Source organism: Triturus cristatus, chromosome 2_2 (genome assembly GCF_964204655.1).
Source record: "Triturus cristatus chromosome 2_2, aTriCri1.1, whole genome shotgun sequence".
NCBI lineage: Eukaryota > Metazoa > Chordata > Amphibia > Caudata > Salamandridae > Triturus > Triturus cristatus.
The window spans coordinates 512,746,717-512,772,528 of record NC_140582.1 but is presented as its reverse complement, the minus strand read 5'-3'; the positions used below and the strand labels follow the sequence as shown (position 1 = coordinate 512,772,528).

Sequence of the window (25,812 nt, the reverse complement as noted above, 5' to 3'; positions counted from 1 at the left end):
CCGACGCCATCTCCGCAGCCAAGGAATTTCACCGCTGGATCTCCTGCTGCGCTGACAAGCTTGCACCCCTCCGAAACCCCACCAAAAAACGCCCTCTGAAGGCCGCCTGGTTCACCACAGAACTACAAGAAGCCAGGCGCTCCTGCAGACGCCTAGAGAAGACCTGGAGAAACCAGAAAACCATGGAAGCATAGAAAAACCACAGGAGCGCTCTGAAGGAATACCACCAGCGCATAAGAGACACCAAAAGGACCTTTATCAAGTCCATACCAACGTGACCAATGCCAAAGAACTGTTCAACATCATACAGCATTTCGCCAAACCCCCCAGTGAAGCCACGGACGTCTCACCTTCCGAGGAACTCTGCAACAAGCTCAGCACCTACTTCCATCTTAAGATCAAGGACCTCTACGACAACTTCAGCGAACAGACGCCATACACCACCCCGCTCCCCACCGCCGCAGATAAACCAACCATCATGACCTGGAATCCCGCCACCGTCGAGCACATCACCGTGACCATGAAGAAAACCCACTCAGGAGCCCCGATGGACCCCTGCTCACCGCACATCTTTCACAGGGCCGCCGCCACCATTGCACCCGAACTAGGATGGACCCTCAATGCCTCCCTCAGATCCGGCACCTTCCCAGACGACTGGAAGCGGGCGGAGGTTAAACCCCTCCTCAAGAAACCCATGGCCGACCCAACGGAACTGAAAAACTACTGGCCCATCTCTCTCCTCCCCCTCGCGGCCAAAGTCACAGAGAGACTCGTAAATGCTCAGCTGACCACCTTTATCGATGAGAACTCCATCCTAGACGCCTACCAGTCTGGATTCCGCAGCAACCACAGCACTAAGACTGCCCTTCTCGCCGCCACTGATGACATCCGCATGCTACTCGACCAGGGACACACTGCGGCCCTCATCCTTCTAGACCTCTCGGCAGCCTTCGACACCATCTCACATCGCACGCTCACAGCCAGACTTCATGACGCAGGGATACAAGGAGCCGCTCTCGACTGGATCCAATCCTTTCTCTCCGGCAGAACCCAGAGGATCAGACTCCCTCCCTTCCTCTCCGAGCCCACAGAGATCAACTGCGAAGTACCCCAAAGATCATCGCTCAGCCCAACGCTTTTCAACATCTACAAGGTCCCCCTCGCTGCCATTGTCAGACAGCATGGGCTCAGCATAGTATCCTACACCGACGACACCCAGCTCATCCTCTCACTCATGAAGAATCCCGAAGACACCAGAATCTGCTTCCAGGAAGGAATGAAGGACGTCGCAGCCTGGATGAAAGACAGCTGCTTGAAGCTCAACTCAGAGAAAACCGAGGTCCTGATCCTCGGACCCTGTACCTTTGTCTGGGAAAACACCTGGCGGCCCTCCGCCCTTGGGAGTCCACTCACACCTACACCCACAGACCACACACGAAACCTCGGCATCATCTTCGACTCCTCTCTCTCCATGAACCGCCAGATCAACGCCGTCACTTCCACCAGTTTCAACTGCCTGCGCATCCCCAGCAAGACCTTCAAATGGATTCCCCAGATTGCAGAAGAACCGTCACCCATGTTCTCATAACCAGCAGACTAGACTACTGAAACGCCCTCTACGCCGGAATCAACATAACTCTTCTACACAAACTCCAAACCATCCAGAACATCGCAGCCAGACTCATCCTCGGGACACGGCATCACGAACACATGACCCAACACCTACGAGACCTCCACTGCCTCCACGTCGAGAAGAGGGTTACCTTCAAACACCTCACCCAGTGGACCCAAATACCTCAAGAGAGAGTCTCCTTCCACGTACCCAAGAGGAACTTCCGCTCTGCCGACCTCGCCCTGGCAGAGGTCCCCCGCATCTGCAGAAACAGAGCAGGCGGGAGAGCCTTCTCCTACATCGCAGCCAAGACCTGGAACGAGCACCCTGTGAACATCTGACGCTCCCCGTCCCTGCACACGTTCAGGAAGGACCTCAAGACCGCTTTTCGACTGATCCAGAGCTGCACCCCCATTACCCCCCAGAGCAAACCCTCATGGGCGAGTAGCAGGCTTATAAACCCCTGATTGATTGAGTGATTGATTGCAGCAATCGTGGCACTCGTGCTTTAGCTTAAGATGTTTAAAGTTAATGCGTGGGTGCCGCAATTGTAACAAAAGTAAACAAACAGAAAAAAAAGTGTGCTGTAGCATTTTTTTTCTATTTGCTTACTTTTGTTAAAGTCGCGGCAACCGCGATTTAGCTTTAAACATCTTAAGCTAAAGCGTGGGTGCCGCGATTGCTTCATAAGAAAAGAAATAGAAAAAAATTCAATTTTTTTCCTATTTCTAAATTTTTGAAGCAATTGCGGCACCCGCGTTTTAGCTTAAGATGTTTACAGCTAAACCGCGGGTGCTGCCATTGAAAAAAAAAAAAATAGAAAAAAAGGCATGTGGCGGCGTCCCAGAATTGCAAGTAACAAAAGAAAAGCGTGGCCGCCATTATTAGTGCTGAGGTGTGCCGTGCTGTTAAATAAATAAAAACTTTTTTTTTAAAAAGTGTAGTGGGAGAGTATGTCCTGCCTGCAAAAGCAGGCAGGACAAAGCCTTTAAAGAAAATAGTGCTCCGAGACTGTAATTAAAACCAGTGGCGGAAGAACACATGTAACAGGGGGTGTCCTCATGACTTTTGACTTATGAAAAGCCACCATTTACAAAGTACAGGGATAGGAGCCAATTAAACTGGTGGGCGGAAAGTGGGCGGAGCTTCATGCCCCATCCTGAGGCGGAGCTTCATGCCCTATCCTGAATACAGCATGTCTCAAAGAGACAGCACAAGCGCTGCCTAGGCGAGACCTAAAAGCCACAGAGAATCTATTGATTCTCGTCAGATAACAGAAATGCAGTTATTACTGCTGGTATATCTTTTTACAATGAAGGGCGTGCACCAGTGAAGAATAGGCCGTGCCAGAGGAACAGGCCTCTTTTCCGTTTTAGTGATGTACAAAGTGAGGCAGGGCTGCCTATTACAATGAACATCACTTTTAATAAATATTAACCTCTTTCTTCTCTCCTTTCCTTCTCTGCGGTCTTTCTGCAACCGGAGAGCGAATGTACTCCTTTCCCATTCCGAAGATAATGCATTATCTAAGTGACTAACCTATGCTACTCTCCCAAAGAGATTGTTACTGCCTTCTAAAAGCTGGCCTGACCATAGCCACTCACTAATCAAATACCAGGACCGGCCAGCCGCCATTATTCTTCTCCCCTGCAGCCTGTAATCCTGTATAGCACTCACACCCAACAATTATGTTCTAGGTGCAGGGTAAACCCAATTTAATGCAGTTACAACACCCTTGATGGATCAAAAAATGTAGAGCCTGAATTAGAGCTATGCCCGACGGGTTACTCCATCACAAATGTAACGGATTACCTATCTGCCTTATTACAAGTGCATTGTATCCTATGCAATTTGTAATAAAGCCTACAGGATATCCCTCATGTGTGTCATGATGTAACCCATCTGTCAAACTCTAAATCAGGTACTTAGTGTCTCTAGAGGATGCCTATTTAATCCTTTCTGTAAACATTCTGCACATCCCAGTAGAACGTCCTGACCAAACACAAGGGATGAAAAATCCCCATCATTTAACACATTGGTAGAATAAGGGGTGAAATGTCTCCTGGACCCCCCAATGGCAACTGACTTTCCTGAGGTGACATCAATGTAATGATCGTCGGTGCTAGGGCTTCCTATATGAGTACATCATACAAAAGATATGGACTGTCTTCAGGAAGCCTTGGAGATGTCTAGATAGGCAACTTAAAGATGTGTACATAGGCAATTTAAAGATGTGTACCATCTATAAACAGACCAAAGAATGTGTGCCAACTATGAGGAGGAAATTTGTTAACAAACCATTGGCAGCCTAAAGATCCAACAATAGCAATACAAAAGTGTGCCAGCCATTAGAAGCAACATAATGCTGTTGTAAGCAGGGCACAATACTTGTAGTCTTCTTTCTTGTAGTTTATTGCCAAGAGAAAAACATGCGCCTGTAACACCAGACACCAGTACCTTCTAAATCCCAACCTCCACAGAGTTCAATGACCCCACAGCCCAGAACTGCTGCGCATCATCCATTACATACACAGTGTTCCACTCAAGGTGAAGAACCCTCATTATTAAAAATGCTCATTTTGCTAGGTCAAAGATTCACTTTATTAGATGAACATTGCATGTGGATCGCCACCTATTGGTATTTCTGACTGCTTTCTTTAACTTTCTTGGAGCAGCTTCTTTAGAATCTGCACCGATCCAGAATAAGTGATTACTACCTGATTATCTCCTAGACCACATTTGCTGAGCGCCGCCTTCATTGTGCTGCTGAATACGGAAACGCTCTCTACGCAGGAGCCTCGGCCAAACTCCTGAAATGGCTCCAACGCACCAGAACGCCTCCGCACGCCTGATCCTCGACATCCCTCGCAGTAGTCACATCACACCCCACCTGAGAGACCTGCACTGGCTCCCCCTCAACAAGAGGATAACCTTCAAGCTCCTCACCCATGCACACAAGGCACTCCACAACACCGGACCAGCGTACCTCAACAGCCGACTCAGTTTCTACACCCCCACCCGCCAGCTCCGCTCCGCCGACCTCGCCCTTGCCACTGTCCCATGCATTCGAAGAGTGACCGGCGGTAACAGATCATTCTCCCACCTCGCCGCCAAGACATGGAACACCCTCCCCATCCGCCTACAGCAGACCCAAGACCTACTGACCTTCAGAAAACTCCTCAAGACCTGGCTTTTCGAACAGTAGCAGCTTCCCCACACCTTAGCGCCTTGAGACCCTTACGGGTAAGTAGTGCGCTTTACAAATGCTATGATTAAATAGAGAAACGGAGAACTCGTCTTCATAAACCAACAGCCCTGAACTGTGCCTCTCCCTCACCTTCAAATGAGCTTGGTTACCTCCAGTAGGTAGAGTAATGCTTTGGTATTCGTCTCTAGTACCATCTATTCTCCTTCACCAGACTGATCAATCTTAGACACGAGCATCTAAAAATCCATCCTAGAATATTCCACCCAGTGGCTGTTGAAATAGTCGCTCTGCTGTCATAAACTTTCAAACCCTCCCTGGCATGTATTGTGAGTGGAGCTGCTGTTGTGGTCTGTCTGAGGCAGACTTGCTGGACTGACTCCTAAGAGGGGCCACTGTGGACTGCTGCTGTCTACAGCTGCCCTGGAAGAGGCTATGGTCCTGGGCTGCTGGAGAGTACTGTCATTGAGAGTGGTCTGTAGCCGAGAACCTGTGAGTGCTGCTCTGGAACCTGGAGTAGAAGAGGGTGTCTGAGCTCCCGCAGCTGCACACGTCTCATCTCGGTGTAAAACCCTCTGCAATGAGCACTGCAATGTGCCTCTTCTTTTCTTCAACAGCGTTTCTGTCTTCATATGAATAACATGTGCCTGAGGCTGTTGTTTTTGTGCAAGCACATGGTTTTAATGTATTCTTATTGGAACTCGTTGTTCTGATGTGAAAGTATTAAATCACTCAAAAAAATGTAGCTGTTTTGTTTTTGCTGACCAACATTTTCTCTAATTCGTATGTCAGCTTTTGAAGAACGTTGACCATGACATAGAACTGTGGAATTGGTTGTTTGTTGAATAAACACAAAATGCTATATCTGTTGGCATTCCCTTTTTGGATTGTGCATGCTTGGCATGGAGAAAACCAAAGAGGAGTCCAAGCAAATAAGGACAAAACGAAAATCACCTGCAGAGTTTACAGATCTAATCTTGGGGGGTCACTGCTCCAAAGAAGAATTCAGTCCAGATGGTTGGTTTCAGAAACGGGTTTCGAAGTTATGCACAGATTAACCCAGACATGAGCTCTCAACGTCGCCTAAGAAATGGAACCCTTAAGAGAACAGGCGTATGACTTCTGCTTTTTACACACTCTTCACTGATTAAAGAACACTTTGATGGTGTGTGAATCAAATCTTTATAGACATAGGGAAGGTGCTCTGGGTGAAATATATCAACAACAAGGCTCTAAAGGTATCAGTCACAGATCGAATAATACATTAAGTACCACACTTTAAAAGTTTATTTTATGTTGCCATTGACGAACCATAGAAGGAAACAGGAAATATGGCCAAGAATTGTCAAAGTGAAACTTATATATTCAATAACAATTGGAGTGGAGCAGCATCAAAGATACACAACAGGTGAGAGGTGCCCAAAGTGTAATGTGCATAAAGTGCTCAGAGTTATACTGGCGATGCAAGGGCGAAAAGAAGTGACAATGCCATAGTCCTTTTAACTTTTAGTAGTAACGTATCCCATTCCTCTACCATTACTTGCTAGTCACCTTTCTTTTGCAGGTAAGTCAAGGTCACACCTCTGCCTCAGGCACATTGGGGCATATTATCCAGACAGGCGATAAAATTAACGCCGCTTTAGCGGCAGAAAACTGCAGCTAAAAGGGCGATAATGGGCTTGATAATATGCTCTATGGAATTCCAATTGAAGTCCATGTTGGATGTGAAGGACATCTAACCTGAGTTTAATTGGAATTCCATAGAGCATATTATCAAGCCCATTATCGCCGTTTTATCGGCAGTTTTCTGCTGCTAAAGCGGCAATAATTATATCGCCTGTCTTGATAATATGCCCCTACGTGAGTTCCTACCCACACTTTGCATACTACAGAGCGCTATCGCTCTTTCATGCTGTTACAAATTATTGTTTGTTTAACAGCAAGAAAAGACCCATAAATCTACGTAGTAGTTTGTTTTTCTTTGAAATGCCCATTAAACCTAGCACATGTCTTGATATCTTATACAATCAATTTCTGTATCAAACTCTCCATGAAGTTAAGAATATGAACCTAATATTATTCTTTTGAGTGACAGAACCAGAACTTGAGCAGCCAATATGGCTCTTGTATATAGTACCTAGGATACTCTGCTCCAAGGGCAGATAGAATGTCTTGCATCTTGTGTGTGGCTACTGCCGAGTCCCTCATCAAGGCGTCACGCAGTGCCACTTTACCGGCTGCCCAAAGAATTTGCAGCATGTTAACAGAATCTCTATTCTGTCTGTTGAACATTCTGACATGAGACAGTGTTTTCTTCTGCACTTCAGTTCAGTGCTTATTTTGAACTGGTGTTTGCAGGTGGGGCCCATTGGCACTCATTTTTGGAGGCTGGCACTTATTTTTCCTTATCAGACTTTCACCCAGAGCAAGAGAGACAAAACAAACAAGGGGGATAGGAGGAGTAAGAGGGAGAAAGCGGGAACCTGAAAGAGCGAAGTAAAGGGGCAGGGAGTGTCCAGTGGTGGATTAAAGATGCATGAAGTGGAATCAAGACCATGCAGCCTTGGTATTAGTCACTCTGACATACAGTAGGCCGGACTGAGGGTTTCTGAGCAAAGGTTTGGGCCCTGGCACTTATTCTTTTACCAATTAAACATTGGTCATGTTCATCCTCTACCTTTTGGGTGGAGGAGCAAAGTGGCACAGGTCTTATTGGGGAAAGATCAGCCAGTCATCTGAGACCCCACCCTCAAGTGGGACTGCAGTGAGAGACCAATGGCAGGACCAACTGTGATGTGAGAGCAAGTCTATCCCAGAGCAGGGTTATGGACGAACCTGAAGTCCCTTTCTTTACGTAGGATGAGTTATAAACCATGGGTCTATCAGACCATGGTCTCGCAGGATATCTTGCAGTACTGCTTGGTCCTTCCCATTGTGCCTATTCAGCAGATTGTAGTGATCCAGTATGTAGTCTGGATCAATTTTCCAGTTGCCTCCAATTGTAACACTTGAGGAATCGAAATTGTCAAAGACCCTAGAAAGCCACATCAGGACATGTGATTGAGCAACACTAGGGGCATGAATGGAGCCTATAATTAGCAGTGGTGGCTCCTCCGCAATGGCGGAGGAGCGTCGCCCCTATGCCTGGCTCAGAGCCAGCAAATGTAAATTAAAACAATGTTCTTGCATCGTTTTAATTTACATTTTCCGGCCGTGTTGGGAGGGGAGGGGCCGAGGGTGCGCATATGTGTTTTGGCAGGCCGTATCAGGCGGGCCGGCAGGAGGAGGATACTGGAGCAGCCGGCGCCAAAAGGTACGTTTTTTTTTTTTATATTGTAACCCCTCGAGCGACACCTCCGGCGGGACCCGACCCGCCCTACCACCCTTAGTTTACGGTGGCCAAGTGTGTCAGTTTTTGCAAAGACATAGCTCCTCTTAGCATTTATTCAAAGTCTTCCTGGCAGCCTATGGCAGTAATATCCTTATCGGGATTGCCATGCCACATTGCTTATGACTGATCAGAGGTGGCGAGGGAAGGATTGTGCTTGTGAATCTACGTGGTACGCTGCTGGTGACCACACTGCTGACCAAATCCCTAGTAAGCTTTTCCTACTCCATAGAAAAAAGATACGTTTCTTGCATTCTAGCAATATTAGGGGTTTTCACGGTAATATACCTTGTTGCTTTTTATGTAGTGGGTTAGACCATTGACTTTAAATGACAACAGGGAAGGAGATTTCAGCCTCGAGGGACATAGCTCTACCATCAATACAATGGGGGTTGGCAGTCTGTCGACTCCGGCCAGCTGTGATGTACATACCTTGTCATGGCTGCTCCCTAGTCAGATGACCTTGACACATACCTTGTCTGTAACCCCATGGAGTTTGGAAGGAGGGTGGCTTAAGGGGAAAGAGTGCAGGCACTAATACTGTACAATCAGGGGTACTCGGAATGGAAGTTGATAAGGGGGATTATTGGAGTGTCCTAAGTAGGAGTGGGCCAACAGATCAGAGAGGGTGGTAACCACCTCTTACAGTGATGAAGACGGTCCTACTATTAGTCTAGTTAATTTGCCTACTTTGTATAGGAAGGGTTATTGCTCCCGAGAATACGTGACAAAGGAGAGACACAATAAACTGCAGAAAATGTAGCAAGACCACTGGAACCACATGGATATAGGAAACAAGTAAGCACGTCATCCAGGTTGCTGGTAAGATGAGGTGAGGCATGCAGTAAACAAAACAGGTAGATAAATGTATAAATGAAGACATGAACCAAAGGTGATTAATTCTGCCTGCTAAAGCAGCCTGGCACTTGCTGGGTACATGCAAGGCCTTGCAAATACAACACATTACCATATCAGTCTGTGAAGTGGTCCATTGTGGCAGGGTAGTAGTAGAGTTGTAGCCAATGGATGTAGGTGCATATCTTGAAGTGGGACCTGAACAATTCTCACTCCCTTTTCATTTCTACACCATTGGGCCAATCACTTTTAGCCCATCCCCTGGTTACAAATTCCAACCTATCTCTCCCAGACAAGGAATACTCCACTATGTGTATAGAACATGGCAGATAACCATCATTTGTTGTAGACCCTCCTGGGGATCTATTTGGGAATCATCCTTGTTGTAGTGTCCAGCTTTTAAAGGATTTTTTCTAAATCCTCTGGTTCACCCATCAATAGTAATCAGCATTTCAGCAGGTTTCAGCACCCCAAGGCGAGAAACTTTTGTCTTTTGGCTTTAATCTCCTGTGAGTAGCTGGCTGTAATGTTAGATCTTGTATTTCTCATATATGGGTCATTTTGTTTTCTGGCTAAGCATATCATTTATCAGGCCCGGTGGTGATGTAGGAAGCAAGGTATAATGAGCCTTGGCGCTTCAGTTTTGGTCGGGCAGCTTGAGCGGATTCTGTGTGCTCTTGAGAACCCCAAAGTAGAGTCAACTTCATAATTTATGCTAGCAGGCAGAGATTTCATCTTTCGCAAGGCTCTCAGGCACTCTAGAGAATGGATATTATTTCAGCAACTACTGCCTTCCAAGTCAATTAAAATTCTCCATGGGTATCACATTTTCTGGCCCAAGCCTGGGTGTTTGGTTCATCTGCTTGATATAATCCTCTACTGCGGTGACCCTCCTGTTCATGGCATCCAACCATGTAAGAGTGAATGCCAGGTCGTTTTGTATTGATTTTACTTCAGCTGCTGTTGATACTGGGTCCTTCCCCCTGACAGATCATATGGTCATTGTTGGACTTGGCCCTTTCTGCAGTGACATCCCCAGACATTTTGTCTTCATCCTCCTGTTTTCTGAACCTGTTTTGTTAGCTTTGAGGACTCTGCACACTTCAGCACTTCTAACCAGTGCTAAAGTGCTTGTGCTCCCTCCTTTAAACAAAGTCAAATTAGCTTACATCCAATTGGCACATTTAAATGTACTTGCAAGTCCCTAGCAAAGTGGCACTACATGTACCCAGGGCCTGTAAATTAAATGCTGATGGCCTGCAGCACTAATTGTGCCACCCACGTGAGTAGCCTGTCAAACATGCCTCAGGCCTCCCACTGCAGCCTGTGTGTGCAGTTTCAAACTGACATCTCAACATGGACAAATAAACGTTACCAGTTCTACACCTTCCTTGGTAATTCATATGTGTAAACCTTAGGGCAGGCCATAAATAACCCATAGGGCAGGTTGTAGTGTATTTCAAAAGTTGCACATATACTTTTAACTTTTAAATGCCCCATTCTGCAGCACACGTACCAAGAGGTAAACGCCGCAGAGGATTGTTTTTTAGCAGAAAGGTCTCCCTTTCTGCCCAAAAACAATCCTGCCTGCAATGCAGGCGCCCTTGCACCATGATGCGAAGGTGCCTGCATTGGCGTTAGGCAGCCAAAAGTGAGCCCACACAGGAGAGTAAAGAAATGTGCTATATTATGTTAAATATGGTGCATTCCTGCACTCTTCTTTCATGCAGCGCAGCCAGGTGTCTGGCTGCACTGCATTACGTGAGATAGTGATAAATGTGCCCCTTTTTTGCGTGGGCTAAGAAATCCCCCAGACTAGAGGTGAGTTGCTAAAGAAACAGGTCCGACTCTGGTGTATTGTGCTCCGCCTTCAAAGCAGTGGAGTCATATAGTTGTCTACACATGAGTAAGGTGCTTTTTCACCTGCGTGGAAGCAAAGGGTGTTCCTCAGGATCTTTTAAGGCATCAGATCACGCAGCAAATATATGCAAAGGGCAGAGATGTGTAATGCACTAGTCAATAGGAATCGCCTGTAAGAATCTGGGCTCATATTTATCAAGGTCTTGCATTGTCTTTGCACCACTCATAGGGATGCGAGGGCGACGCAAAACTTAAACGAGATTTATCAAGCCACGCAAACCCACCTTGCAAGGGCCTGAATGGTTTGATAAATCTTGAGTAACGCAGGGCAGCGCAAAGTGCTATCTTGCTTTACTCTGCAGTAGGGTGGCATGCCATGGGTGGCGCATGGGTATTCCTATGCATCCACCCATGCATTCTGACATATTCCCAGATTTACCAACACTGGTAGACCTGGGAATGCATCAGAAATGTACACCTCCCCACCAGAGGTGCAACGAGGAGTATTATCTTTTTTTCTTCATGTTGTTTCCTCTTTCTAATTGTGCTGCATTCTGCAACATATTTAGATAGAGTAAAATGCCTCTGCAGATTGTTTGTACTGGAAAGTGCCCCTTTCTGCACAAAAACAATTGTGCCTACAATGCAGGTACCCTTGCACCATGGTGCAAGAGTGCCTGTGTTGGCTCTAGGCAGCAGTTTCTGTGCCAGCACAGGCAGAGGAGAAATGCACTGTATAATGTTAAATACGGTGCATTACTGCCCACTCCCTGTCATGCAGTGCAGCAAGGTGGGTTATTGTGTTGTGAGAAATATTGATAAATATGGGCTCAAGTCTCTTGGTTCTCCAAGAACTTCAGCAAGTGTGCTATCTGTTGCACACAGCCGTCCTGTGGCACAAGTGGTACCTCTGCTTGCCCTTTTCCTTTTTATTTGTGCCCAGATAAGGGTTCATAGTAATCACTCCACATGACCTACACATCCTCTGACTCTGCTTCATTACTCCCAGACCACATGGCCAGGTGGGGGAGAGGCTGCACACTTTGCAGAGTGGATGGTCCTTTCTTACCAGCCTTCTCTCAGAGTGTTTATGCACCGCTCTCCTTGTACACAAGGCTGACCATGGCAGCCACCCATGTCATCCACGAGCCACCAGGTTTTGCACTGTGCCTTTGCAGGGGGAGCTCAGCAGATAGTTATGTGAGTAGCCTCGTGCATTGAAGCAGGCCTCACCTTCATGCTTAGATTGTTGGAAGCTTATCAATCCCTAAAGTGGCGCTGCAAAACCCACGACGTGTTGGACATAGTCAATGAGTGGCAGGGTCAGTGGAACCTTAATCAGGATCTGGGCATTGGTCGTAGTCAAGCGCCTCTTCAACCATTGGTTTGAAATAAAATCAGAGATGCCAAATATTAATAACTATTCTAAAAGAAACGTAAATCCATTTAATGATGCATGTATTACATATTTATATTGTGTGACATTTTCTTTTAATTGAAAGTGTGTTCAGAGTCCCTTAAATGTGACCCCACATCTGTCTAAGTGCTTTGGCAGAAAACATGGAGTGGTCTAAATTTAATCCCATTGCATCAGCTCATCTTTTTTTTAAAATTTTTAAACCGAGTCCATAGTATGTTTTCATCAACTCAGCGCAGTGATCGTCATTTTCTCAGTGGTTGTTTTTGGGACGCATACAGCCTGCTATTCAGTGCCTAATTTGGGAAACATCCCCAAAGCGTTACAAGCAGCTGGCAGCTCTGACACAGATGCTTGGCGAGCATTGCTTTTTGGTTGAGAAATATATGCAATATTTTTAAACTTGCTGAGAACTATATGTGATGACATACTCATCTAAGCATGTGTCAATGAAGAAAAATAGATTTGAATCCCACAAGGACATAAATAATTGAATAGAACCAGAAGATATTGTTTTTTATCACTAAACATACATTAAGGGAAAGTTCTTACTTCACAGAAGTTGCTTCCACCACCACCAATTTTTATAATGACAAATTTAACCATGGCCATGTCCCACATTCCACATTAACTTTAAACAATACATATTTGGAGAAGACACTGTGAAAGTTTCAAAGAGAATTTATTGATAATGGTTCTTTGTAAAAGATTTCCAGGTCAGGTGCCTTCAACCTTTTTTCCTAAAATCAATCAATCAATCAGGGGTTTGTAAAGCACGGCTACTCACCTGTGAGGGTCTCAAAGCACTTGGGGGGGCTGCAGATAAATCTGGGTGTGGAGGTTCAGTCGAAGAACCAGGCCTTGAGGTCCTTCCTGAACTGGGTCAGGGTGTTCCCGGTCTTGGTGGCAAGGTAAGAGAAGGATCTTCCTCCAGTTCTGGTCTTGTGGATCCGTGGGACGAAGGCCAGGGTGAGTTGGGCGGAGAGGAGTTGTCTGGCAGGTGTGTGGAAATCGAGGTGGCGGTTCAGGTATTCTGGCCCTGCGACGTGGAGGGCTTTGCAAGAATTGGGACCAGTGGCGACTGGAAATTTTAACAGGGAGAAGGCGGACAGGACACACATGCATACATATACACTCACTCACTCATTCACACCCATGCATTCACACACATGCACACACTCACACACATATCCATTCACAACACTCACTACCAAATATTCATCCATACATGCGTGCACCAAATATTAATTTAAAAAAACAATCACACTTACCTGCAGCTCTGCCTCGGGGAGCCCAGGAGGGATGGAAGTGCTGCCTTTCCTCATTGGCTGACCTGAGCCAATGAGGGCAGACAGCAGTCCCTCCCTCGTCACAGAGTGGGATTGGGTCAGTGAGACTTGCTGACTCCACCCCACTCTGTGACGATTTGTCAGTGATTGACACTTGACCCTGAGCCCTTCAGTGCTTAAAACTGAAGCGTCCAGGTCTGAGGCAATGATTGGCACTCCCTCTCATCACGAGGGGGAGAGACTAGAGGTGCTTTGGCAGTCTGAAGAGGACACGCCCACAAGACCTGTGACATCTTCAGCCCGGCAAAGTTCAGCTGAGGCAGCCAGGAGCCTGCGTATTTAGCTTCTCGCTCCTGTCTGCCTGATCTGAAAATAAAGACTTGCTCAGCCTGACAGACACTCTCCTTGATGGGCAAAAGGTGTTTGATCCCTCAGTTCCTATGGGCGGGATGCCACTGATAGGGACCAGGGGGACATGAAGTACCCTCCGCACTTCGAAAATGATTGCTTTTGAAAATATCTTATATGAAATGCTTTGGTATTTTATGTTGTGAATCAATACCTATAAGCTTATCAGCTGTGTTGCGGAACCATTCAGAGGTAATGGTAACCTGTCACTCAAAAGCCTTGAGAACTACAATGTGTGCATCTTAGAAATGTCTGGAAACATCACTGGCTCAATTGTAGCCATAGTAATCTGTGCCCCATTGTGTTCAAAGAGAGAGGACATGCAGCTGAAACCCAATGTCTCCAGGGAAGTCAAAATAGCCTACCTTATCTTTATTTTAATTATTATGGTTTTTATTGGGGACAAAATATTGCCCCCCCTCAAAAAAAAAACCCCAATTCTCATCACTATATTCTATGTAGTAAATACCATGTTTGATGTAAAGACAAAACATTCATTGTAATAGAGGGAGCTGAATGATGAAATTCCTGCTATTATACAAAGTCGAAAACTCATAATATTTGAAAAATACGAATTAGATCGATGCAGCAGAAAACTGTTTTTAAAAAGCTCCACGTGCATTTGGCAAGAGATGGAGAACCATCGCCTTATATCAGCAGCCTGACAAGGGCCCCACGGTCACTACTCCAATCAAGGAAAAGTGGTCCCTACACCCCGTTTAAATAGTGAAGTACAGTCATAATTGGGGTGCAGAGGGCCACTTATGCCCCTGGGCTCCAGTGCGATTGCACCTGTTCCACTATTGATACCTACACCCCTGCTTATTGTCATCTAGAGGTGAAAGTAATGTGCACAATTGAACAAAAATGTTGCACTCCATCAGACAAAAGTGATTGCTGTTCATACTAATCAGGAAATCCTGTTTGTGCACCGGACAGACCCTGGGGAGGAGAGTGATCTTACATGTGAGGGAATGGCATTATGGGGTATTTATGATGAGCATATGCAGGGAGAGGAGGCTTGCAACCAGCCAAAGGAGAATCCTCAGACAGAGAGGCAGACCTGGTCACCGGAGCAGCTAAGACCCTTCAGACAAGGACAATGTCGTGGTTGAACTGATACGTGGCTTCCAATATAACACCAAAGGATACCTATACTGAAAGCAGTTTCCTTTAGGATAGGAGGATAACGAACGATAATAATAACAAGGATGATGATGATAATAATAAAGGTGATTATAATAATAATAATCATACAGATTGGTGGTGTATAAAGTGATTACAGCCACATGTTATAATTGTAATATGATGTGGCGAAGGAGCTCTGCAACAAACTCCACGGGCCTCATTACACCTCAGAGGTAACACTCTGTTTGACTTGATTTTGGGCTGATGGACAATGTACAAGATGGGCGCACACAACTTTTGAGTGTCTTATTACCCAGTTTATTGTGTGCCTCGCTGCCTCAGCTCAACAGAAGCAAGGCAACATTGATTATTACTTAAGTTTTTATATTCATTTTGTAGCATAAGGTCTAGAGGGCCTTTGATGAACACAAAAACAAATGGCAAAACAGCTCTGATTCATTTTTAGGCTGAGCCCTCGGCTTACCAAGAACTTACAGGGGCTTCAGCCCACCTGCTGCTTACCATTGGTTTTCACTCTCATTTGCTTGCTTCTCATTCGATGGCTGTGCTTGTCAAAGTTTATCTATCTTGTGTTTGTCCATTCCTTGAGCATAGCCTCGTCACCATCTCTCCGATGGGTTGGCTAATATCTTTCCACTGCTTTACTTTTAAGGAACTTTTTTTTCTTTTTTATTTGGCACTCAATGAAGCACGTGCTTTCCTGCTCTCTCCTTTTCTCCCCGAAACCATCCCAGTTGCTCTGTGTTTTTTACTCGCGCACTTCTCCCTTGCCCCTCGTGCTCTGTGTTGTTCTTATCCTCATTTGCTTCTCCCCTGCTTCCTGTGTTGCTGTCACGTTAGTGTGCTACTCCCTTGTGTGCTGACCCCTGAGCGCTCCTTGCTTTTCTCTACCCCACCCAACTATGCTCTGAGTTCTTCTCTCCAGTTGTGTTGTTCTCTCCCTTGTACCGAAGATTTTCCCTTCTCATCCCTTCTGCTCCCCCCATTCGCTCCACCTACCCCCTGTCCCCACAATCCTTTTTTTTTTATTTATTTGTGCTTTCATGCAAATAAATCTCTGTTTGATTTAATTTTTGTATTTACATATCAAAGATGGCAGGTGCCACTTGGATTGGAAAATAAAAAATGAAAGCAAATTTCACATGCGTCATTCCGCTGACATCAGCACACATGTGTGTGCTAGTGGAATGACACAACTTCCAGCAACGGTTGTTTCATCATGCATTTATTTATTTATTTATTTATTTATTTCGATAATGCTGTCCAGTGTCAGAAAAAAAAGCCTGTCGCTGTACAGCACCACAAAAAAGGCGTTGCAAAGCCAATAGGTTCCAATGAAGAGACCTTAAGGCTATGTCAATTACAATTGTCACAAATGTTGGACTGCCATTCATTACTAGCTAAAGTGTAGTGGTAATGCTGAGAGGAAAACATGGGCATGAATAAGTAGACACAAAACCTAAATCATGAGCTAATCATGCCAAGTGGTAACATTATGCTTTCTCTGCCTGGCCTCGTAATTTTGATGCGGATTCAAAAAGTTCCCCGAGCAGCAGGAGAACGATAGGAAACGGGGAACATGCTGAACAGAACCAACATGCCAGGGTGAGAACTGCTGCAGTCAGAAGCAGGGAATGCCAGCAGGGCATTCAGACTGTTCCAAAAGGACTAAAGAAGGAGTCTAGCTCAATGCTGCAGTAAATAAACCTTGTCTGCAGAAATGAGATATCATTTCAGAGTTACATGAAATGGGGAGATAGTGTATTGGCAAAATGGCCACCTAAAGGTGGCTGTGTCCTTGTAAAGTCGGCTCAGGGGTTGACCCTTCACTTTTCATCACTTGTCTGTCAGTCACTTCGCACCAGCTAAGAGGGGGCTAACTGTACAGCTGTGTTATGCATCTCTCTCTGTGAATGTATTTTGTGTGAAAGCTGATGCATGCAGAGCACTTGGGTGGTATTTCAGCAAAACAGTACCTATGTCACATATACATACTGAAAATAAAGCAAGAGTTAAGGAGAAATTGTGGCCTACCTGTCCACGCTGAGCGCGCAAAGATTGAGGACGGTGATCCCGACCGAGGCCTTCTGGGTGAAGGGCACCATCTTGCAGAGGAACAGTCCAAAGGGCGACTCGACAAAGGGAAACCGCGAAGCAAGGAGCTGAGGGAAGGACAGAAGGGGAGCAGAGATCAGACAGGGGCCTTCCTTTAGGCAAACAATATGAGCAGGTCCGAACAGGAGGGGCATGCAATCTCAGTTCAGCTGAGGCTGACCCCAGTTCAAACTGGGTCCCTTGTGTTTGCGAGGTGAATAGAGCAAATGTCACAGCAAGCAAGTTATACTATTTCATTATGTCTTTTCATATGTTTTGTTACCCACTGGCTCTCATATTCTGAAGTACCTCAAACCCCCTTTGATAACTTTAAGATTTGTAATCCAGCATAGTGATAAGAACATGGAATTTTGCATTGTATATTTATGTACTGAGATAGCTTCACCAATATTCTCATATATCAGTCATCAATTTTCATACAACTAATGATTTATGATCCAGATTATACCTTTCTGCACTTCCAAGAGTACCATACAGAGCCACTGTATCACAGCCGCCCAGTGAAGATGTCCAAAAGACGTAAAACAGCTTACTGTTATTTTTATTAGATCAACTTTATGCAGCTAAAAGGCGGACAATACAAAACTGAATCATCAGTGCGCTCGTGTTATACATATAACTATGTTCCATCCGTTAGAAAAATCTGAGCCATCATGATCTTTATATAGGGCAAAGTGTGACCCAGCTGGTGCTGATACTTCAAGACAAAGTGGCATATGTATGATGAAAGACAATATAGTGCAGACAAGAGATATCTTTATCCTCACATCTCATTACAGACCTGTTCAGGCCATCTGCAATTAAACCGAGGGACTGAATCAATTTGCATTCATGTCTGTATAGAATACTGGAGATGTATTTAACACATAAGTACCCATTCATTAATTTCATATTATGTTCAGGACACTGTTTTATCAATAAAGTTTTCAAACAAAGAGGCATCTGATAGGACTACTCTGCGGTCCAATCTGGACCTTCATATTTCAGGTTGTCCGCCTCCCTACCTGCTTCTCATACAAACCCTTTTTTCATCCTGATGAAGACCCTTTTCCTTGGTTGGATTGAAACACTGATCCACTAACCCACGAGGAAAGATTCTAAATGTTACATTTACGGAAGTTCCTTGAAGTCTCCTTCCTGGTTTCAGTTTTACCCCAATAGTTACACATACAGTTGTTTTAATTATTGTTTCTCCTTCATGGTGACAACACGATCACTACACACTGTGTCGCACACCTCACTTTTGACGTTTTGTTTAAATAACGTACCGATGTGAATAAATGTTTGTATTACACACCTGGGGCCATATTATACAATACAGAAACGTTTTCTTGTTAGCGCTGGGCGCATCTTTCACAAGCAGTGGCGGCACGCAGAGGGAGTGCTGCGGGGCAGTGGGGCAGGGCGGGGGACAGGGTGGGTGGGTGGTGGAGTCAGGTATACGATGGTCAGGAATAAAGTAAGTAAATAAATAAATAAAACTATTTACCTTGCCTTCGCTGCATCGTTGAGTTGGCGATGCAGCGAGTGAAAGGCAAATTGTTGTATTTATTTATTTACTTACTTTACTCCTGGCCGTCGTGTGTCCAGCTCCACAAGCCCCCCCACCCTGCCCTTCCACGACCCACCACCCCGCAGCACTCCCTCTGCGAGCCGCCATCATTCATAAGGTGCGCTCGGAGCTAACAAAGAGAAGAGAGCACGCTCTATTAGATTGAATGTCCTGCTCCCAGGGCAGCTGCGAACTTGTGCTGCCCTGGGGTCAGCACATTCAAGGGAAATATGGAGCTGCTCTGAAGCAGCTGCTCCATGTTTCACTGTGCAGACAGCAACCCCCCTGTACTTTCAAAGAGGAGTGAGATATCCCCTTGCAAGCGGGTGCAGTGAGTGACTGCACCTGCCTGCAAGGGGGGTGTTGGGGGTCCATAGGACCCCTTTACCCCGCCAGATGGCTGCCATCACCTCATGACAGCTTCTTTACCTTTGTGCCCACGTTTATAATATAGCACGGGAGCAGGGGTAAAGAGATTCAGTCATTTGAATGGGGATATGCCCCCATGAAAATGAGGGATTGCCCTCTAATGATAGCACAGGTGGGTGGTATATACATGCCATTGCCCTCTGTATTACAGAAAGGGCCACACAAGCGTCTGCGGTCCCTACTGTAATACCCAAGTGCCCCAAGGGTACTCAAAGCGGGCACAAACGCCTATTGCGACCCCTAGGAGCTTTGTATAATACGGCCACAGGATTTTCACCTTTGTAACAAACAAAATGCCCGGTGTCTTTTGGGGAGCACATTGTGCCACAACACATTTTTACTTGCCTAAAAGCATCAGCGCATGTTGCAATGTTTATTTTTAGGAATGATTAATAAACTATCCATCAAAATACTGAATAATACCTTAACAAGACTGCTGGGAATGCTGTTGGTACTTGAATTTTAGCCAATAGAAGCATTGAGTTAGAAATACATCCAACTCAGTGTAATAGCACAGTACAGTAATGCATAATAATAACTTTAACATTATAAAATAACAACACTAACAATAATAATACAAATGACAATAGTAATTAACTATGTTATATTCATAAATGTCACTTAAAATAAAATATGAATTATTAAAATATTACACCCACTACCATCCTTTAAGCTCTTAAATTCAGATGTGGACAATTTAATTCCTTACCCACTATCTTTGGTTCGTCACCTGTAGGTATATCAAAATCATGCCCAACATTTTCCATATTAATATAATTATCCAGGATTTCCTTGGATCAGTCATGAGTCAGACTGCAAGAGGAAATTACTAAGTGCATTAACAGATGTTTTTGCAAAACCTTAATACTTCTCCCAGAAATGGTTTGTCTTCCAGCTGGCTTACATTTCTGCCACCTTGAGCTGATTAAAAGCAAAAGGCGGTTTACATTTTTATCCTATAAGAAAAAGGTCTGGTTAACACCTGCATATTTCCACTTAGGTTCAAGTATATTCGGTTTAATGGTATCTATAAAGTTTTCTGACGTCATCTTAACGTCTATTTCCCGAAATGCGACCAAAGTTCAATTTAAAAGAACAGTGTTGCAATAGCTGACCTATTCATATTTTTAGGAGCTGAATTCCATTCTCAAAAATTCAAACAAAAACTGTTTGCGGCTTTGAGAACGGGACAAAGCACTACATAGATAGGAAAACACACTTGGATGTACTATCGCCAAAGAGGACTGGGAATGTAGCTGCGCACAATTGCAGTTACTCACATCCAATTGTAATCTGCGCATCATACATTTCGAATGTATACACCAGGTATATTACACACCGACAAAATTACATAATTATGGCCTAAGAACAGATGACCGAGGCCATAGATACAGTGCCCACCACGCAGATTTTCTGCACATGGCGTGGGCGTGCCCGCAACTTCAACAATACTGGCAGGAAGTAACTAATACTCTTACTACCATGTTATCTGAACAGATACCTAATGCACCCCTAGTCATAATCGAGCAGGCTAAACGATGCAAATTCCTGGCTGTGCCGTTATTACTGGCCAAAAGGTGTATAGCTTTACGCTGGGGTAGCAACAGACTACCACGGAGTAAGGACTGGATCTCAGATTTGACCCACTGTAAGGAGAAACTAGGCACATACGCCGAAGAACTACCACAGTCCTCCAGACCTAAAGAATTTTGGGACCCATTGGTACAATACCTCCAGACATTACAAACAGATGATTGAAAACATAATATAATACGTAAATTACACTTCAACTGTATAAATGTTCATATTTATTTGTAATACATGGATATGCAATCGACAGGTTGGGACCTGGAAGAAGGACATATCGGTAGGACACTATGCCTAGATATCTGTTGGAATGGGATTGTACAGGGTACAGTGGACTATGAACAAAGGGGAATTCTAATAGATCACTGCAAGAACGAATGTAATTGTTGTACAGTACTTATATATCTCTCATGTGTCTTTGTGTGCCATGGCTTTTGCGGCAATCCCATCTTATACATAGCATACACTGTTGCAGATGTCATGGCGTGCCAACCTATTTTCTGTGGACTGGTCCCATACTCAGAAGTGGCTTGTCTAACTACCTATTGACTGCTCGCAGCAGTATGTCCACTGCTCGACTGTTGAAGGGGGGACTGTGTCCAATGCCCATTTAGCATTGGCTGTGGGGGTGCGGATTGGCGGCTTTTCTTGCATGATACAGGCGTGTGATCAATGTGCGGTGGGATGCATTTGTCAGCATATGTTCAAGAGCATGTAGCGTGGGTGGGTACTCAGAAAAAGTGGCATGCTGCACCTGGCATTTGGCACGGATATGATGGTATAGTAGGACATCCGTTACAGTGGGGCGTGGGGAGTCATCTATTGCGAACTGAGAAAGGAACTGCCCGTAAGGATATAGGTCAGTGTATGTAAATAGATTCCTCCAGAGTGCTCGCGCCTTCGCGTCTTCATATTGTATCACTGGCAGCATTGGCTTGTGGGTTAAGGGAATAGATGGGGCACAAATACAAGTCAATTTAACGTGGCGTCGCAATCCATCCCATGTCCATGTAACACATTCCATGGTGTCAATCTCTTTGCATGTGAGTTTCTATGTTTGAAATGGTACAGTGGATGGCAGTACAGGGGGACCATGTCCACCTCCACTGCCACATGTGACTGGAATTTTTTGAGGATATAACCAATGGAGTATGTATTGTGCCTGGGCGCCAAATGCATATAGCATCATGTCCAGTGCATTGAGACCACCCTGGCGTAGTGGGAGTGTAAGGATTTCCCATGCTTTTCTGGGCTGTTTGCCAGCCCAGGCCAGCAAGATCAAGTTCCATTTTAAACGTTGAAAGAAATGGGTAGTGAGCTGCAAGGGGATATTGATAAAGAGATACAGAAATGTAGGTAATACAACCATTTTGGCTATCGCCAGTTGCCCCGCCAACGATAAAGGAAGTTGGTTCCAAACTGGGATCCTATTCTCTAGCCAGGACATTGCCCAGCCATAATTAGCATGCCACAGTTCATCTATGGTTCCATAGCCCATTTCAACGGGAACTCAGAATCAAACCACAGCGTATTGTTTGTTGGGGGAATATGATGGATTTGGCCCAGTTGATATTTTTGCCAGATTGACTGCCATATCTAATGACTTCCCGAACGATAGGATCCACATTTTATTGGGGATCTCGAACGTAATGTGTGATGTCATGTGCATACATGGGAATTCAAATCTTCCTCAGTTTAAAATGAATCCCCCAATGAGCATGAAGTTGACGCAGCCGAACTGCGAGAGGCTCCATAGCTATAGCGAATAAAATCGGGGATAGAGGACAACCTTGCTGCCCCCCTGAGGTCATGAATGGGTCCGATATCATCCAGTTTAGGTGTAATCTAGCAGTTGGGGAAGTATATAATAGTTTAATAAGGTGCACAAACCGCAAGCTCATGCCTAGTCTGTGGAGGAGGATAAACATGAAAGGCCATTCAAAGAATCAGATCCCTTTGTGGCATCAAGAAGGGTGGCAATCGTGGCAAGACGTGGCTCCACACTGTGTATGGCAGCAAACCGTGTGTGGAGATTGTGTGCATTGGAACACCTGGGCACAAATTCTGATTGGTCAGGTCGTACTATGTCTGTCTGGAGATGGAGAAGTTGGTTAGTAATAAGCTTGGCTAATATTTTGTTATCTACATTTATCATTGACAATGGCCTGTAGGAGTCACATTGGTTTGCAGGTTTGAGAATCGTGACAATAACCGCCTCGTGGAGCGACGGTGGTAGTTCAGATGATTCCAAGGAAGCCTCAAACATAGAAAGAAGATGGCTCAAAAGAGTGGCATACTCTTTATAAAAGGAGGTTGTAAGCCCATCAGGCCAGGCGCCTTATCATAAGGAAGACTTTGTATAACCTGTAGAACCTCATCTTCTGTGAAAGGTGAGTCTAAGTATAATCGATGCGCGTGGTCGAGACATAATAATTGTACTATATCTAAGTAGGTTTCAAGTTCCTTAAGTAACGGCGCAACTTTAGTCTGGTAGAGTCTGGCATAAAAGGATGTCATCATATTGAGTAGAGTGGTGGGATTAGAATGCCATTCCAGTCTTTCGTCCAGGAGTTCCACTATGTAGCCTGAAGCCCTAGGCCTGCGAAGCATATTAGCAAACATCTTACCGGGCTGATCACCCTCACCATAACGGCACACCATAGCCTCATGGGACAAGTAATTCAATTCACGGCCTGACTCATCATTGAACTCTGTGAGCTTTTTGTGAATGAATGCCATAGTGGCAGGGACCTTGGAGATATAGTAGTCAAGTTCAAGTGCCCGAAGTACAATTGAGGGAGGTGCGTTCTTATCGCTTTGAGGACACCGGCTTGTTTTGCAATACATGCCCCTCGGCTCACGACCCTAAAGGCATCCCATAGGACTAGTGGGGAAGCGATATAACCCTCATTAATGGCAAAATAGACTGTAATAGCGGTGCGGATCTTGGAGCAAAATACCTGGTCCCGAAGTGCACCAGGGGGCAGCCGCCATGTAAACGCTCACTGGATGGCCAGTGGCATAGAGATTTCTAGGATTACAGAAGCATGGTGTGATAATGTACGGGGAAGCAGTGACACATTAGTGGTCCACGTGAGAACATCACACTAGGTCAACCAATAGTCTATGTGTGACCAAGAATCGTGAGCAGATGTGATGCATGTTCCTTCCCTCTGGTTTCCATGTAAAGATCTCCAAATGTCGACCAGGCAGTGGTCATTTATCAGATCATGGAGTTGTGTGGCCACGTTAGGATGGGGCCGACGAGAGGCACCTGATGTGTCTAGGATCGGGTCAAGAACTACATTAAAGTCCTCTACCCCCCATATCACAGCACTCGGTCCAAGGTTCATTATTTGTCACCACACTGTGGCAAAAACAATTGGCCAGTCGGTGCTGTGTCCATAACCAGGGCCGAATATGACAGGTTGTTGGTGTAGGATGCCGGCTAAGAGGACGTGTCGTCCCTCCGTGTTGCTCCTGACTTGAGTAAGGTGCCACGGGAGGCCCATGCGTATAAGTCTGGTTGTTCCGCACGTATAGTTAGAGTAAAGTGAGGTATGTGTTGCCACACACCAGCGTGCCCGAAGATGGAAGGAGGTAGAGGGTGTTAGTCGGAGTTCTTGCAAGAAACAAATATCAATATGGTGTCTGGTGAGATAAATGTATACAAGTCTGGCCTTACGCTGGTCGTTTAGCTCTCGTATGTTCCATGTCATGCATTTAATAACAGTCGTCATAGAGTCCATATTGTGGTATCATGAAGCCCAAGGACATACCAGGATGTCAAGGTATGGAACTTGAGGAAATAAGAAAAATTACCCTGCCGAGTAAAAAGGTAAGGAGGTAAAGAGGTGGTGTCTGGGGCATAGTGTATCTGCTATGTGAGTAGGCGAAGAAAGGTGAAATATCACAACATAGGCCAGCCATAAAGGGAAATCACAACAAACAAAATAGCATAGGAATCAATCAGCAACCCACCCCCACCCACACCAACCCCCAAACCTGGTTGAGTACTCAGCACCCCCCCAACCCAAACCTCCCCCCAAAAAAACACAGCATGTGTGGGACTCATCCCTGAGGGCGAAGGAGAGCCGGGCGAACTTCTCAGCCAGGAACTGACTGGGAGGCTGGAACAGTGGAGCCCACCCACGTAGATGTACTGTGGCTCAGGTCCACAATTACATAGTGAGCTGATATGGCACTCAAAGTCGGACTGCGGTGTTATATTGTACTCAGTGGTATCTCCCTTGGTAGTGTAGAGGATGGCAGAGCTTCAGCAGGTACTGGTGCCAACCTAATTAGTCATTATCATGAAGGCGGCCCCACTGGGTGCAGGGGACCCCCTGGGCGATCTAGTTGAAAGGCTTTTGGCAAATGTAAGAGCGGCTTTTGTGTCAGAAAAATGGTGATTTTTGCGATCAAATGAGATACGTAGTTTGGCAGGATAGAGGAAGGCATATTTGATCTCATGGACAATGTCTTCATTCCAGTACTCATCATTTTGTCAGCATTCCCAAATTAAGAAATCTTGCATTGGTCGATGCTGCTTTTCGGTGGTCACCTTGCAAGCTTGGTATGCTTTCCCTTTGTTCATTTGTGCCAAAAAGTGTCATCTCACATTCTGTAAACTACTCAAAATTCACCTCTGTTCCGTTGAACTCTGTTGCAACCCAGTTCCTTAGCGCCAGGATACCTCACGTTTTGGGTATTTGTGCACTTTATAAAATCAGATCAGATCCAATGGAAAAATTGAAGAACACGATCAATCTCAAAATCAAAACCTGGACCAAACAAGGACTACTAAATGAAACGCGTAGAGGTGACACAATCTCCACCACAACCTTACATATCTTGTCCAAAATACCACTTTCAACATGGCACTTCATTTTAGTAGGCATTGATACCATTTCAGCACACATCTGAATATACTGACCCACAACTAC

The 25,812-nt window shown here is 45.3% G+C and overlaps 1 protein-coding gene across 1 annotated transcript in view; it reads right to left on the bottom strand.

Moving 5' to 3' along the window:
* Positions 1-25,812, bottom strand: part of EDNRA (endothelin receptor type A) — a 225,496-nt gene that overhangs the window by 115,855 nt on the left and 83,829 nt on the right. Inside the window, exon 3 of the mRNA XM_085641629.1 lies at positions 17,218-17,345. Coding sequence (XP_085497755.1) covers positions 17,218-17,345 — 128 coding nt within the window. The remainder of the gene's footprint in view (positions 1-17,217; positions 17,346-25,812) is intronic.